The sequence below is a fragment of the Pteronotus mesoamericanus genome, unplaced genomic scaffold, assembly GCF_021234165.1.
Source record: "Pteronotus mesoamericanus isolate MK-2021 breed Mesoamerican mustached bat unplaced genomic scaffold, CSHL_Meso_final scaffold_167, whole genome shotgun sequence".
NCBI classification, from domain to species: domain Eukaryota; kingdom Metazoa; phylum Chordata; class Mammalia; order Chiroptera; family Mormoopidae; genus Pteronotus; species Pteronotus mesoamericanus.
In genome coordinates, this window is record NW_026555308.1 from 23,068,993 (window position 1) to 23,085,379 (window position 16,387).

Consider the following 16,387-nt stretch of genomic DNA (forward strand, 5'->3'; position numbering starts at 1 on the left):
TTATAAATTAAAATAAGATTATAATGGGAAGGCACTTGAGAAGGTGAAAAGCACTATGTAGGTTGGTCTTCCATCTAGAGGAGGCGCTCCCTGGCGGTAGGGACCATGCAGGTCCATCCTGGACCCCAGCACCCACCCAAGCACCCAGCACTCGTTCTCCCAAAGCCCCAGGCAGAGATCTAAGTAGATGCTTCATGTCAAAAAGAGGGAGGAGGCAAAGTTCCCTCAAATTTTTCCAGATGTGAAAAGGAACAATTTTTTGAGATTCCCTGGACTTTTGAAACTTTTAATTTTTAAATACATACAAAGGAATGTGTATAACATTTGATGGTTATGAAGTAATATTAATAAAATAACCACCTGGGAGCATTTAATGGTGCCAAAAAGTAAGAAAGAGCTCACAGAAGGATAGAGAGATTTCAAAAGGACATAGAAACCAGCTTAAAATTTCTCTCAATGACTAAATCAAGGACAATTTTGAGCATCAAAGTAAACAATGATGGTAACAGATTACTGTTGATCCTTGAACGATGCAGGGGGTTAGGACTGCCCACCCCCATTTTGTTGAAAATCTGTGTATAACTTTTGACTGCCCCCAAACCTAACTACCCTCAACATCTGTAGGGGGCTGGTTCTAGGACCCCCTGCCAATACCAAAATTGTGGATGTTCCAGTCCCCTTTATAAATGGCACAGATCAATGCATACAGTTGGCCCTCCATATCCGCAAATCCCAACTGCTGACTGAAAATAGTACAAGTATTTATTGGGAAAAAAATCTGCTTGTAAGTGGACCTATACAGTTCAAACCCAGGTTGTTCAAGGGTCAACTGCACGACCAAATGAATAAAATAGGAAACCATGAACCAGGGGACACACACACACACACACACACACACACTCTCACACACACACACACACACATAGACACACACACACACACACAGAATATGACCTGATGATTTCACTCTTAAGTATGTATTTCCCCGAGAGAAATGAAAACATATGTTCACACAAAGCTTTATTTCTAGCAGCTGTGTTTATAATAGTCAAAAACGAGAAAGAGCCCAAGTCAAATGTCAGTCAACAGGAGAAGGGATCAACAAATGATGGTACATTTATGTGCGGAATACTACTCAGCGATAAAAAGGAATGAACTATTGATACACACAAAATGGATAAATATCAAAAATATTATCTTGAGTGAAAGAAGCCAGGCACGAGAAAGTAAATGTTGTGTGGTTTCATTTATATGAAATTCTAGAACAGGCAAAGCTAAGCTATAGTGACAAAATATACAACAGAGGATTCCTAGGGCCAGAGGTAGAAGGGAGTTTGACTCTAAAGAAGCATGAGAACTTATTGGGTGAGTAAAATAGTAATTATATGAGTCTATATATCTTTTAAAACTCAAAGAACACTTAAAATAGGCATACTTTAATATATGTTTATGTTTAAATTTAGTTATAACTTAATAATGTCATTTTTTTAAAAAAAGGGAAGATTCAGCTGGTAAAGTGTTTGTTCTTCCCTCTTTTTCTTTTCTTAGCTGCAAGCATGATGTCTGGAAGCACAGCAGCTACCTGTCGACTAAGAGGTAACAAGCATGAGGACAAAGACTAAACCTAAGGATAGCAAAGAAAAAAAAAGGTGAAAAGAGCCATTTTCCACTCCCTGGTCCCTGAGGCCATTTTCAAACAGCCATGCCATCCCTAGACTGTCAGGCTCCAGACCTCTTTGTTGCCACTGTTACATGGTTTTGTTATTTCAGTCAAATTAATTCCCAATCAAAATACAAAGCCCCACCATCCAGATTATTCTCATTCCATCTTCACTTTCCATCAACTGAGACTGCATCCCTTCTTCCTCCCCAGATCTCCAAACCAAAGATTTAAGCACATAGTCTGCAAAGGTGCAGTTTGAAAATGAGGGCTAAGTGAAGTTAATTATGCTGATCCTCAAGGTGACTGTAACTCTCTTAGTCAAGATGGCATCATGGCAAATCCAAAGGGCCAAGAGGAGTTGGAAGAACAGCCTGAGAAACAGCATAGAACCCTTGAGAGATGACGAGTAGATGGAGGGAAGAATCCCTAACAGATATGGATGGGAACAAGACCGGATAGGCCGGTAGCAGCCAATTTATGCAGGGCTTTCAAGCATTATACTTGTCCAGTGTCATAAGCCAGTTACTTCTATACCTGATAAAATAGGCAGCATCATTGATTAATGAATGTTAACATATTAAATAAGCCAAGTCTAATTAGAATTCTAAACTATTTTTAATATACTATGTTTTCACCTCCATTATATTATAAATTATACACTCTTTTACATCCTTTAAAAAGTTATCCTAATGGAAGCATGCATTCTAGACTTATCAAAGTTTAGTATTAATTAGGTCATCACTCTCTCCCTGAATGTTTCAAGGAACTCAGAATACTTTAACTCCATTTTCCCAGCTTCTGACTTATATTTAATTATATTAATATATGTAACATATTATATATACATTATAGTATATGTAATCTATTTGTTTTATAGTTCACATATAATGTATTTAGTTACAGCATTAATACAAATCTAATATAAAAAGAATATATGTATTTTAAATACAGTAAGATATATTATACAGTCAATATTTAAGTTTATCCAGCTATTTACATTTTCAGTGCTCTTCATTTATGTCCAAACTTCTACCTAGATTATTTTCCTTCTGCTAAAAGATAGTCATTATTTCCTTTAGAGCAGGGATGTTGGAAACCAACATTTTGATTATTTGAAACAATTTATTTCGCCTCATTTTGAAGGATATTTTTGCTACATATAAAACTGTTTTTTTCTGTGTTCTTAATTATATTTTATTGATTATGCTATTACAGTTGTCCCAATTTTTCCCCCTTTGCCCCCCTCCCCAGCTCCCCACACTACCTCAGGTAATCCCCACCCCTTTGTTCATGTCCACAGGTCATACGTGTAAGTTCTTTGGCTACTCCATTTCCTATAGTGTACTTTTAGTTCCCCACGGCTATTCTTCAACTACTTGTTGGTACTTCTTAATACCCTCACCTCTTCACCCGTTCCCCCAAACCCCTCTCCCATCCAGCAACCATCAAAATGCTCTCCATATCTATGATTCTGTCTCTGTTCTTGTTTCTTTAGTTTATTTTTAAGATTCAATTTTTTTTGGCTTTTACTGTTTTATTTTTTAACCATGTTTATTCTATTAGAGTTGTTTCAATTTTTCCCCCTTTGCTCTCCTCTTCCCATCCCATCCCCCCGGCTCCCACGGTCAATTCCCACACTCTTGTTCATGTCCATGGGTCATTCATACATGTTCTTTGTCTAGTCCCTTCCCCTTCTTTCCTCCATTGTCCTCTTTCTCCATCCCCTCTTATCACTTTCAGTCTGCTCCATGTTTCCATGCCTGTGGTTTATTTTGTTTGTTAGTTTATTTTGTTGAATATATTCCACTTGTAGGTGAGATCATATGGTATTTGTCTTTCACCAACTGGCTTATTTCACTTAGCATAATATTCTCCAGTTCCATCCATGATGTTGCAAAAGGTAGGAGATCCTTCTTTCTTTCTTTTTAAATGCAGATTGATTCCATTTATTTACTTTTTTAAATGTCAGGATCCATTATAAAATACTAAAAATTTTAAATCCATTATAAAGCCTCAGCAATTAAAACAACATGACATCAGCACAGAAATAATTAAGTAGATCAATGAAATAAAATGAGCATTCTAGAAACGAATGCATATATCTAACAATGTAATATATGATTAAATTGATATTTCAAATCAATAGAGAAAGTAAGGATTATTCAACAAATAAAGTGTATAGACCACCATTACTTGAAATAAAACAAATATAGAGCCTTATTTCACACATTATACAAAAAGTATTCAGGTGAGTTAAAAAATCAATATATAAACTCTAAGGAGTTTTAATAGAAAATGCAAAATAATATTTTTCTTACACTGAAGTAAAATATTCAAACCCAGAAGCTATTAAGTAAAATATTGACAATATGACTATATTAAACATTTGAGACTATTTAGTAATATACATATAAAAGAAGTTAAAGGACAAATAATAGAATAGGAAACTATTTGCAACACATCTAAAAAAAGGATTAATTGGGTTTTTTTAGGGAAAAAACTCTACAAACATTTAATCAAAAAATGGATAAAGAATACCAAAAAGTCATTTAAAGCTTTTTAAAAATAATAGAAATAGGCAAAGAATATAAACAGATTTAGTTTCAACAAATAATAAAGAAACAATTAAAATAACACATGATTGTCACAATCAGATTAATAAGTATTAAAAATATTGGTAAAATCAAGTATTGGTGACTGTGAAAGGAACTGGGTATTCATAGACTCTTTTCCTGCATCTTCTTAAAGCAATCCCTTAAGCATATCTTGCAATGCTGGTTTGGCGGAGGTGTAGTCTTTTAGCCTTCTTTTGTCTAGGAAACTCCTTATTTCACCTTTCATTTTAATTGAGAGCCTTGCTGGGTGGAGAAGTCTTGGTTGCAGGCCTTTGCTTTTCATGACTTGGAATATTTCTTGTCATTCCCTCTGGCTTGTAGTGTTTCTGTTGAAAAGTCAGCTGCTAGCCGTATCAGGGCTCCCTTGTATGTTACTACCTGTTTCTCCCTTGCTGCTTTTAGAATTCTCTCATTTTGTCTTTGATATTTGCCATTTTAAGTATGATGTGTCTTGGAGTGGGCCTCATTGGGTTCCTCTTGAATGGGACCCTCTGTGCTTCCTGGACTTGTGTGAGTTTTTCTCTCCTCCAATTAGGGAATGTTTCCATCATTACTTTTTCAAACAGGTTCTCTATCCCTTGCTCCTCTTCTTCTCCTTCTGGTATCCCTATTACATGGATATTATTACATTTCAGGTTGTCCTGCATTTCCCTAAATGCCTCTTCATTCTTTTTGAGTCTTTTTTCATTTTCTTGCTCTTTTTGGGAGATTTTTTCTACCTAATCTTCAAGCTCGCTGATTTGATCCTCTGCTTCATCTAGCTTTCTTTTGATTCCTTCTACTGTGTTCTGCAATTCAGAAATTGTATTCTTCATTTCCTCCTGCCTCTTATTGATAGCTTCTATATCTTTTCTCATGCTTATATAATTTGCAGTAAGTTCCGTATACTTTCCCTGTAGTTTTTTGTAATTCTCTCTGAGCTCACTGAGCTCATTGAGCTTCCTTAAACCATTGTTTTGAACTCAGTATCTGATAGTTTACTTGCCTCTATTTCATTTCATTCTTTCTGGGGATTACTCCTTTCCCTTCGATTGGAGGGTGTTTCTTTGTCTTCCCATTATTTGCGAGACTCTTCTTTTTTTTGCTTCTGTTTCTTAAATTGGTCTGTCTTGATTTTCTGACTTTGGTGTGGACTTCTATAGTAGGAGACTGCTGTTTTTTCTTTCTGAATCTGCCTCTGATGATGTAAGATGTTGACCCTGTCTGACCTTAGGCAGTCTGTTCCAGACTTCCAGGAATCTACTGTCTGTGGCTGTCTCCTTCAGTTGCTAATCTAATCACTCTGCACTCAGCAGTCAGGCTTAGACACCAAAGGGCAGGGCAGAGTCCTCCAGGGAACAGGGTTCTTGGGTCCTCTCACGCTGCTGCCACTCAGGGGAGTGGTCTGTCTGAGCAAGATGGCTGCTGCCATATGTGTGAGGAGTCAGCTCCAGGATCCTGAGAGCTACTTTCTCCATTCTGTCCCCAAAGCCTCCATCTTCAATCTTTCCTCAAATGTCTCTAGACCACTCTACACCCCCTTTAGCCAGGGATCTACTATCTGTGGCTGCCACTCTGTACTCAGCAGTCAGACTTTAGCACCATTGGGTCAGGGCAGAGTTCCTCCTGGGGGTGGGGCTATTGTGTCCTCTCACACTGTTGCCACTCAGGGGAGTGGTGTACCTAAGCAAGATGGCTGCTGCCATTTGGGCAATGAGTCAGCACCAGGATCCCACCCACTACTCTCTCAGTTCTCTCCCCAAAGCCCCCTTCCCCAGTCTCTCCTCAATGCCTCCAGCCTACCCTGCCCCCGCCTTTGCCAGAGACCAGGGTAAGTGGCTGCAAATAAAAATTTATGTGTTAGCCCTTTAAGAGGCTCTTTGCATCTCCAGCCACCTGTCTCTGGCAGAGAACAGCCCTGTCGCTTTTCGCAGCTGGTTGTTATCTGTGTACCTTTTGGGCTCTGGTGCTGTAGGCTGGAGAACCCCACTTATGGTTCAGACCCCACTCTTCCCACAGGGATCCAACTGGCCATTTCAATATCCTTCTGGTGCTGCCGCCCATGGGCACCCCACCCACCTTCTCAAGTTTCTACCACACTCCTTACCAGTTAGATTGTGCTAAAGCTGATTCTTCTGTCTGTCTGAGGATATAAGACTCCTCTCTTGCTATTGTTCAGTTGTTTGTTCCAGGTGACTTCTCCACAATTTAGTTGTAATTCCCGATTGGTCCTGGGAGGAGGCCAGTGTGACTTCCATTCACTCCTCTGCCATCTTGATTTCCCCCCACAAAAATAAAAATTTAAAAAAAGACATTAGTGAAAAGTATTTTTTAAAAGTGATCAAGAACTTCCATGTTACCACATTTAATGGTCAATTCTCAGTCACCTTTCTTGACCTCACTGGATCCCTTAGAAGCCTTTGATAAAAGGGGTCACTCCCTTTCCTGCAACACTCTACTCACTTGACATGCATGATGCCATTACTCCTAGTTTTCCTCACATATTTCAGCCTCCTGCACTGGATTGTACTCTAAATAGCAGAGTGTCCCAGGGCACTCTCTGTCTACACTTACTCCCTACTTGTTCTATCTAGTCCATGGCTTTAATGGCACTCAATATGTTGATTGATATCTCTTCCAGATTTATATCTCCAGTCCTGACCTCTCCCATAAGGTAAAGAATATTATATCTCATTTGTCACTCAATGACTAATAGGCATATCAAAACTGACAGAACCCTTGATCTCCCACTCCCTAACCCTGCTCTTCCTCTAGTCTTCCCAAGTCTGGTAATGGAAAAACTCATTCACACAACCACACATGTAAATGTTCTGGAAGTCATCCTTAACTCCTCTTTCCCTCACACCTGACATCTAATCCATCAGCAACTCCTGCTGGCTCTACCTTCAAAATATGTCCCCAGTCCAACCTCCTCTGTTACTGCCATCATTCATCCTGTTAACTACATGAGGACCCTCTTAATTGGCACCTGTATGTCCATTGTAGCTCCCTTTGCTCCACACAGGAGCCAGTGATCACTACTTTTTAGAAGAAAATGGTTTTATTCCTAATTTTTAATTCCCATACTGTTTACAAATACATTTTTACTCTGATAATACAGCTTTGCAACTAGCAAAGCAGTTGAACTAACACCCATAAATGCTGATGGGGAGACAATTAACATCCACTAATGTTTCTCTACATAAACTATTCTTTTAATGTCACTTTTTAAAAACAATTGCAAATAGACTACATAATATATGCAGGCAAAAAGGCAATTAAGTAAATCTCTTGAAACAATAAATGTATAATAAACAGTGCATATTATCAACATTTACATGATTCACATCAAAATCCTCAAATGTATTCTTTTTGAAAGATAGTTTTATCAATAAAATATTGCATATCTTTTAACACTCTGGTACAATACTTCATATATTGCAGGAAAATTAAATGTAGGTCTAGTCATCAGCTTTATAAAAGATCTTTTTCATTAGCTTTTATTAATAAGAGATTCACAATTACATCATAAATAAAACAAATTATTAATTACATGATTTGAGGTTTACGATAAAAACTTGTAAAAATTAGTTTGATATACAGCAGTTATACACCACACTAAAACCAATTGTTTAATATTTTTGCCTTATGTATGCTGCCCATACTGAAAATTGAGCAAATATTTTCATGATGGAAGATACTTAAAACATAAATCAGACCATGTCAATCCCCTGCTTAAAAACCTCCTTACTGATTTTTTGGCTTCCCAGTTTCCTAGCCAATGTCAACTTTCCCCTCACTACCCCTGCCCTAATGCTTGGGAAAAGCAACATGCAACACTACAATCTACATTTCCCAGATTCCCTTGCAGTTAGGGAGGCCATGTGATCCAATTATAACCAAAGAGACATAGGAGAAATCACTGGATAGGGATTTTAAGGAAGCTACTGTTTTCCTGAGAAAAGAGGAGATCTAGTGCCATACATCCTTTGACATATGTTCTCCTTTGTTCCTGCCTAAAAAGCAAAAAGCAAAGGTAAAGCAGCCATGCCAAAGATGTCAGGACATGAACGGAGAAGGGATCTTGTTCCTTGAGCAGTTGTCTTAGTTCTTGTACACCCATCCTTTGATTCCTTGTTAGGTGAGAAAATAGTAAGTCCCTCACTTGGTTAAATCACTGTCAAGTCTTTATTACACAAAGCCAAACAATACAATCCTGGCACAGGCTTCCCATCACCACAGAATAAATTACCTAAGTCTTACATGCATTACCCCTTGTTTTCTCCATACCCACCTCATTGGCCCTCTGAGCTGATCTTGGAACATGCCAAATTTATTTCCACCTCAGCGTTTTTGCTCTTGCTGTGCTGCTGGTAAGCTCTCCCTCCAGATCTTTCAGTTTGTCTGAGCCCTCTCTTCACTCAATTTTCTGCTTTAATTTCACCTCTGCACCAAGGTCTAGCCTTAACAATTCCATCCAAAATTGGAAACTTCACACTCTAACTCTTTAGTGATTTATTTTTATTCATAGCACTTACCACTACCTAAAATTGTCTCTACCTGAGAGCATGTTATTTTTTGGGTTGGCCAAAAAGTTCATTTAGTTTTTTCCACATGAAAACTCTGGTAGTGCGTAGTTGTCTTTAACTTCATTCAAAACAATTTTGTTAGATTATATTGCGACAGCTGTCATATCAGCCTACATTAAAAAAACTTATCAAAATTGGTGAATTTTTGTGAAGCCATTTTAATATTGAAGATGGAAGAATATATGCAACATTTTTGGCATATTATGCTTTATTATTTCAAGATAAAACACAATTGACATGCAAAAAAAGATTTGTACAGCGTATGGAGAAGGTGCTGTGACTGATCAAACGTGTCAAAAATGGTCTGCAAAGTTTCTTGGTATTGTTGACATTTTGGCCAATTAATTCTTTGTGTCTCATGCATGTCTTATGTTTAGCAGCACCCCTGGCCTCTACCCACTAGAAGCCAATAGTGGGAGGTAGTTGACATAACTCAAAATATCCAAATCAGTAAAGTTATTGGTGAAAATGAAAAATGTGCCTTTTATTTTACAGAAAAAAACTGAACGGACTTTTTGGCCAACCCAATATTTACTTGTTTATTTAATATCCATCTACTCTACTGGAATGGCAGATTCAAGGGTTACAGGAACATCCCTAGTACTTAGAAGAGTGCCTGGTATAAAGAAGTCATTCAAAAATTATTTTTTAACCAAGCAATCAATGCATGAGGTCTTAATATTGAAGCAGACTCTTCCTTAAAGTTCACTCAGCAGTTCTTTGTAATACAGAGGCTATAAAACTAGCCTACTGAAAGTTAAAGCTTGAGTTTTAGTACTTTTAGTCATGTCAGCACCTTTTTGGGCTAACATATCTTGTATCAGCACTCTTGGCACATAGACGCTTAACTTCACGGCCTCCGCTGAAATTCGGGACTGGGTCTGGAATTCAAGACGGACCTAAGGACTGACTTTAACAGCAAGGCGTCCAGACACCTGCACTGACACTGATCATGTCAGGGCATTGTCCTTTTCGTTTCTTTCATATCACCTAAGTGAGCTGAATGATGAATCTCTTTGCAGAGACCAGAGGCTCGTTTTTTCTTTGACTTCTTCTAGACTGGGCCAGGGATATAATAAATACACTTTCAATGTAGCCAGTATCATGCCAGAGTGATAAAGGCGACAGAGGGCTGGTTCCAGCCTCAGCTCACCAACTACATGGCTTGTTTGAGCTGTCGAATTAATAGCAAGAAATAAAGGAGATCAAGGACCACGATACGCCCGACTGGTGTGGCTCAGCGCTTTGAGCGCTGGGCTTGCTACCCGAAAAGCAGTCGGTTTGATTCCGCCGGGGTAGATTCCGATCTGGGCACATGTCTGAGTTGCGGGCCAGGTCCTCATCTCTCCCTCTCTTCCCCTCTTTCAATAGTAGTAGTAGTAGTAGTAGTAGTAGTAGTAGTAGTAGTAGTAGTAGTAGTAGTAGTAGTAGTAGTAGTAGTAGTAGTAGTAGCAGCAAAAGAAAGGAAACGGAAAGAGAGGGAGGGAGGCGAGGAAAGAGAGAGGAAGGAAAGAAAAGAAAAGAAAAGAAAAGAAAAGAAAAGAAAAGAAAAGAAAAGAAAAGAAAAGAAAAGAAAAGAAAAGAAAAGAAAGACTAAAGTCTTTAAAATATAAAAGGACCCACAATCCACACCCTTCTGACAGAGAAGCCAGACTCTCGAGCTCTGCGTTCCCCACACCTCTCAGAAGAGAGTCTGAATCCAAGTCAGGTTTTCGTTTCCCTCCTACCCTCTCCCTGTGCCTTAAACGCAGACCTTCAGCCTGAAGTGCAGGCCACCCTGCCGGGGTCACCGTGCCCACCCCAGAGCCTTCAAACACCCAGTCCCTCCGCCCGGAACCGCTCACTCCCATCGGCCCCTGCGGGCCGCTCCCGTCTCCATGGCAATAAAGGCAGCCAATCTACGCAGCAACTTCCGCTCCGCCCGGCCAACAGTGCGGTCTCAGACTACGCTGAAGTGGCCTCAGGTGGGCCTGCAGTCGGCGGACCGGGATGCTGAAGGCCAAGATTCTCTTCGTGGGGCCCTGCGAGGTGAGGCCGGGGCCGGGTGTGCCTTCGGGTGCAGCGAGCTGTGCCGGGAGTGATCCCGGTGCCCCCCAGGAAATGGAAACCCAGTGGTGGGCGCCGCCGCTGATCTCACCGGGAACTCTGCGCCTCCAGACATTGACCCTGTTTCATTGAGGCCTAAAGGCCCAACATAGTGAGTGGCGTTTTGGAACCAGAACTTAGATCTTACTTTACATTCGAGGTTGTCCCTAATGAATGTGCCCGTGGGACGAGAAAACCAGGAGGAGGGAAGACTGGGCTGTAGACTGGTCTTGAACAATTGCCTATTGATGTATGTGTGATGGTGGTGGTGAAGATTAGATGTTCATGTGTACTTAACACCATACACAAAAATAAAATTCAGATGGACTAAAACTAAACGTGTAAAAACCTTGAAAGTAGTAAATGAATAAGAATTTGCATTTTGCAGTTCCTGTTCGCCCAGAGACCACACTTTGAGAATCATTGTAGTAGACGAATATATGGAAAGATATGTTTTTAACCTTAAGATAGGGAAGTTCTTCTTAGGCACAACACAAAAATGAAAAAGTCTTAAAAGCAATGTCAGCAAAGTTAAAGCCTGGGGAAAGTATTTGCAAAATATATTACAAAGAAAGGGTTAATAGCTGGATCACCTGTTTAAACATTGGTAAAGAGAACTCAATAGAAAATTGAGCTAAGGCTCTGCACAAAAGAAATACAACTGATCAATAAGTGTGAGAAGATGCCCAGCATCACAGTCGCAGGAATGCAATCCAAACAAAAAGATGACATTTATTTACCCATCAGATTGGATGAGGAAAAGTTGCAAGATTGATAATACCCAGTGTTTGAATGTAGGGAAATAAGTACTCTAGTATTCTGCTGATGTGGCTATAAAATGATAGCAGCTTTTTTGGTGATCAAATTATTAAAATTTAAAGTGTGCTTAGCTTTTAGTGCTGCACTTACATTTCTCAGAATCTACGGTAGAAGAATACTTGTCAATGTTCTCCATGAGTCATATACAATATTGAACAGCTGGAAGCATCCTAGATACCATCGGTAAGAGAATGTCTAAATAAACTAAGGTACATTCTTAACTTTGGAAGACTGTATAGCAGTTAAACAAAACATGGCAAGTCTGTGTATATTGACATGGAGAACTCTCCAAGACAAATTATTAAGTGAAATAGACAATAACAATATGCAGAGAATTATGAAAAGCAAAACAATCATAGATATCATTTTAATGGAAGTTCTCAAACATATACAAAGGAAAAAGAACTATGAACTCCTAGTACGCATCACCCAGCTTCGACAACAAAATATATTTTTGCACATACATTTTTCTCTCCCTCACTACTCTTCAAACTTCACCAACTTTCTATTCCTTCAACATGCTGGGCCCACTCCTGCCCTGGTGCCTTTGAAATAGCTATTCCCCCTGCTTGGAAGCCTCAGTTGACTCATTGTCATTCAAACCTCAAGTTAAACTTCATCCAGGCTTTCCTTGACCACTCAATTCAAAGGCTCTATCACATCACTCTGCTTTATTTTTATGCTAACATTTATAAGTACCTCATCTCTTTCTAATTTATTCAACAGCACCTGGCAGAAGGTAAACACTTAAAAGTAAGTGTCTTATGGGCCTAACAGACAGTTTCTTCATTTTCCCATAAGAACCCACCCCCTTAAAAAATTGGTTTTAGGCAACTAGTAAATATAGACTTTAAGGCATAGATAAAATATATAAATATACTTTTATAATGTTTTATGTATCAGTGTAGCCTATATACACATTTAAAGTTACATTAAGCTAATGTTAATTTGGAAATGCTGTTTTATTCCATTCTTGCATTTCATGAGAGTTTTATTCAAGCCCCTCACCTGCACCTTTAACACCCAAATCGTCTTTATGACTAGAACCACTTATTGAATCACCTAACACAGCACATCACCTAAGTAGTTTAGGATACAGCACTTTTTCTGTTTGTGTATGAACCTATTCCTGGAAATGTATTCCAGCTCAAAGAACTATGCCTGTAACATCAGGCCATTTGCTTTATGCATTCATCCTGTAGATAAGTATTCACAATTTCTAACATGACCACTTACTGTATTACTGTTAAGTAATAATTTGTGAGGCCATATCCTCAGAGAAAATTATTAATACAATGTTAAGCCCCTTCTCTCCCTTTTATTTATTTATTTCCTGATTCTAGCCAGTGACCTGCACAAGCCTCCCAAACTGGCATTGATTGAGGTCATTCTAGTTAAGCAGTTGTTCAAAATAAAGTAACTGAAGTACAGATATTATTTAATAAGGATTCAAGTATAATTTGAGATATTTTTAAATAAGGATTCAAGTATAAGAGATCCCCTTCTTCTGAGGAATTATTTGGGTGGAGAAAAATATTTTTTACATTTAGACATATAAAATGTTTATTAAATGAATGATGCAAATGTATAGAAAAAAAATCTGAAAAACATCATAGTTGTTACCTTTGGAGAGGGTATGGGATGGATAGACAGATGGGTGCTTTGGGTGGAGAGATGAGGAGAGTTACTTGTTTGTTTGTTTTTGTTTGTTTTTTAAGTAAGAATGTGTATTATGCAGAGGGAGAAACATCCCTTCATGAGAGTGTGGCATAGCCAGCCAGGGGTCTCCAGACCTGGGACCGAGCTCTGATTTGAGACTTCTCTTTGACCTTGAAGAACTCCCTTCCCCTTTCTCTGCCTCAGTGGCTTCATAATGAGCTGTGACAGACTGTGGTTTTTCTTGAAGATGTGGAGAGGACCAAGTAAGGGAAAGCTCATATGAATTTTTTTTTTTTTCTGTTCTTAGATGAGTTAACTGAGAGCCAGCCGGGGAAATCCACGTAGGTAAAGTCACCCCCTGGCAGAATCCCCTGGAATCCCCTGCTCCCTGGGCCCTGGAGCAGACTGTGCAGACCATGCAGAGCAAGTCAGCGAGGTCCACCCAACCAGAGAGAGCCCTCTGCTCTGGTGGTACCAGAGTGCCTGTGGCCTGTACTCCACCGCATCTGGTTCCATACCAGCTACTGGAGGGCTCATTTATGGTTTACTTTCCTGCTCTTCAGAAAAGATTTTTTTATTATCTTCATTTTCACAGAGTGGAAAAACCGTTTTGGCCAATTTTCTGACAGAATCTTCTGACATCACTGAATACAACCCAACCCAAGGAGTGAGGTGAGTCCTGACAAATCTGTGTCCCAGAGAGTCCCTGTCCATCACCCAGCCTCTACTTTGGATGCAGATGGCACTCCCAAAGTATAATATTTCCAAAGTAGAGATGTTGCTGCTGTTTCTGTTTATAGGATCCTGGAATTTGAGAACCCACATGTTGCCAACAACAACAAAGGCACAGGGTGCGAATTTGAGCTGTGGGATTGTGGCGGCGATCCAAAGTACGTTTCCTTTCAGAGGGTTTGCTTCATCAAATTATTCAAAAATCGGCTGTCCTCCAGACCCCTGGGCCTAGCACACTTCCTAGCATGTATTGGGGGCTTGGTCAATTGTTTGGTGACATGCATTGCTCTTAAAAGTTTAGTGACTGGGTTTCAATACAATAAGAAGTCATCCATCAATTAGCAATAGTAAGATATGATTTGTAAGTCCACCATTAGAAACCAGGACTACCTAACATTCACTGTGGATTCTTTGCTGCCTTGCAGGTTTGAGTCTTGCTGGCCAGCCCTGATGAAGGACTCTCACGGCGTGGTGATCGTCTTCAATGCTGACATCCCAAGCCACCTGAAGGAAATCGAGATGTGGTATTCCTGCTTTGTTCAACAGCAGTTCTTACAGGATACTCAGTGTCTGTTAATTGCACACCACAAACCAGGCTCTGGAAGTGATAAAGGAAACCTGTCTTTGTGTAAGGAGACTGCACTTCTTTCTGCTTTTGTTTTCAGTGTTCTGGGCATTTATTTGTATATTGCTCTGTGTCTTTGGTTTTGTTTGTTTATTTGTTTTGTTCTGTTTTAACTGATTTGAGAGAGAAAAACATCAATTTGTTGTTCCACTTATTTATGTATTCATTGGTTGATTCTTGTATGTGCCCTGACTGGAGATCAAACCCGCAACCTTAGCGTATCAGGATGATGCTCTAACCAAATGAGCTACCTGGCCATGGCTGTGTCCTTGAAAGCAGCATCTGTGTGCAGTAGGTGAGCATCTAGTGTGTCCTAGGCATTTGTTTTTCTCAGCATGTAAATCAGAATTGCCAGTTTAGAAGATCTGCCATTCTATCCAGGCCAGGATAAAGACATTTTAAAAGCCGGTAGATACCAAGAAGGGAAAAAATCTGGTTTTAGCCACTCATCAATATTATTAGGGTCACTCTTTCCTAATTGGCCTTTGCTCAAGAAAAACTCAAATTTGCATGTGACACATACCAATACAGGTGTAATGTGGTCATAGAAGATGACCCACAATAGTCAGCAGTCTCTTCCTTTCTGGTATAAGAACAAAGAGGACCTGGAAGCAGCTTATAGAGTTGTCATCCTTTTGTCAGGTGGCAGTGTGGTAAAACCTTCCTGTGTTAAATCATGCCAAGCAAGACACAACTTATTTTTGTACTTTAGAAAGTTAAACGAATTGGCCTCTACAAAGTTCAGGCCATTTGGTACGAGAAATGGCCCTCAGTAAAAGTTTATGCCTAATTACCTTATTTTCCTTTTTAAGCACCACCCTTGAACAAGCTGAAGCTGGTGCACTCAAATCTTGAGGATGACCCTGAAGAGATCCGGATGGAATTCATAAAGTATTTAAAAAGCATAATCAACTCAGTGTCTGAGAACAGAGACCGGGAGGAGATGTCGATTATTACCTAACTACCCTTCCTTTGGACTCTTCCCCATCCCAGGTGAGGTCAACTTCTTCCCTGATGCAGATCTGAAATCTTACCCAGCTACTAATATTTTCTTCTCCCTGTGGCTCTAGAAGAAGTTTTCTTTATCTGCTTGAAAGTACCAGTTACCCAAGGAGTTGAATCATTCCATCTATTCTCTGTCTGAACCTAATTGTATGTATCCCCAGGAGCAATGCTTTGGTATTTACTAACACATTGTTTATGGTGGCTTTATAGACCATAATGACCATAATTAATGGGAATCCACTGTGTCTCCATCTCTTGCAATTTAAAAGTTTTCAGGTTAGTTCAGTCTCTAATAAATATTTGATTAATTAAAGATTATAATCCACTTCCTCTGCATTCTTCCTCTACAGTAACATGGTATCAGAGTGTCTGGACAGTGTTTGTGCCCTTATTGGGTGGGGTGGCTGTTCCAAGGGCAGGTCCTCTGGTTCCCGCCTGACCTCTGTCAAGATGTCAGTGACCACCTTACAGGCCATCTCCCGCCAAGTGCAAGACTGGCACGGCTTGTGGCTTGGGCTCTCCCTATAGAACCGGTAGTCCCCAGGCTCAGCTGGCCTCCTCCTGGCTGGGGCTGGCCCTGGCCCTGCACCTCTCTCAGAGCCATCTGTGTCCTCTC

At 39.7% G+C, this 16,387-nt stretch overlaps 1 protein-coding gene across 3 annotated transcripts; it reads left to right on the forward strand.

The window, feature by feature from the left end:
* The first annotated feature begins 10,735 nt into the window (after nucleotides 1–10,735).
* On the forward strand, nucleotides 10,736–16,053 carry IFT22 (intraflagellar transport 22). 3 transcript variants are annotated; one of them, XM_054589279.1, is made up of 6 exons: nucleotides 10,784–10,874; nucleotides 13,717–13,754; nucleotides 14,005–14,081; nucleotides 14,210–14,299; nucleotides 14,567–14,769; nucleotides 15,579–16,053. In XM_054589279.1, the coding sequence occupies exons 5-6, from the start codon at nucleotides 14,592–14,594 to the stop codon at nucleotides 15,725–15,727; spliced, it is 327 nt and encodes a 108-aa protein (XP_054445254.1). In that variant the 5' UTR covers nucleotides 10,784–10,874; nucleotides 13,717–13,754; nucleotides 14,005–14,081; nucleotides 14,210–14,299; nucleotides 14,567–14,591; the 3' UTR covers nucleotides 15,728–16,053. The 3 variants fall into 3 exon arrangements, with proteins under 3 accessions (XP_054445253.1, XP_054445254.1, XP_054445255.1); XM_054589280.1 differs by having other exon boundaries at nucleotides 10,795–10,874; nucleotides 13,717–13,750; XM_054589278.1 differs by lacking the exon at nucleotides 13,717–13,754 and having other exon boundaries at nucleotides 10,736–10,874.
* The last annotated feature ends 334 nt before the right edge of the window (nucleotides 16,054–16,387 follow it).

Coding starts and splice junctions, on each gene's coding strand:
- IFT22 (XM_054589278.1), top strand. CDS start 10,836: ATGCTGAAGGCCAAGATTCTCTTCGTGGGGCCCTGCGAG. Junction 14,300..14,566: donor GATTGTGGCGGCGATCCAAA/GTACGTTTCCTT, acceptor GCTGCCTTGCAG/GTTTGAGTCTTGCTGGCCAG. Junction 14,770..15,578: donor TAAAGGAAACCTGTCTTTGT/GTAAGGAGACTG, acceptor TTCCTTTTTAAG/CACCACCCTTGAACAAGCTG.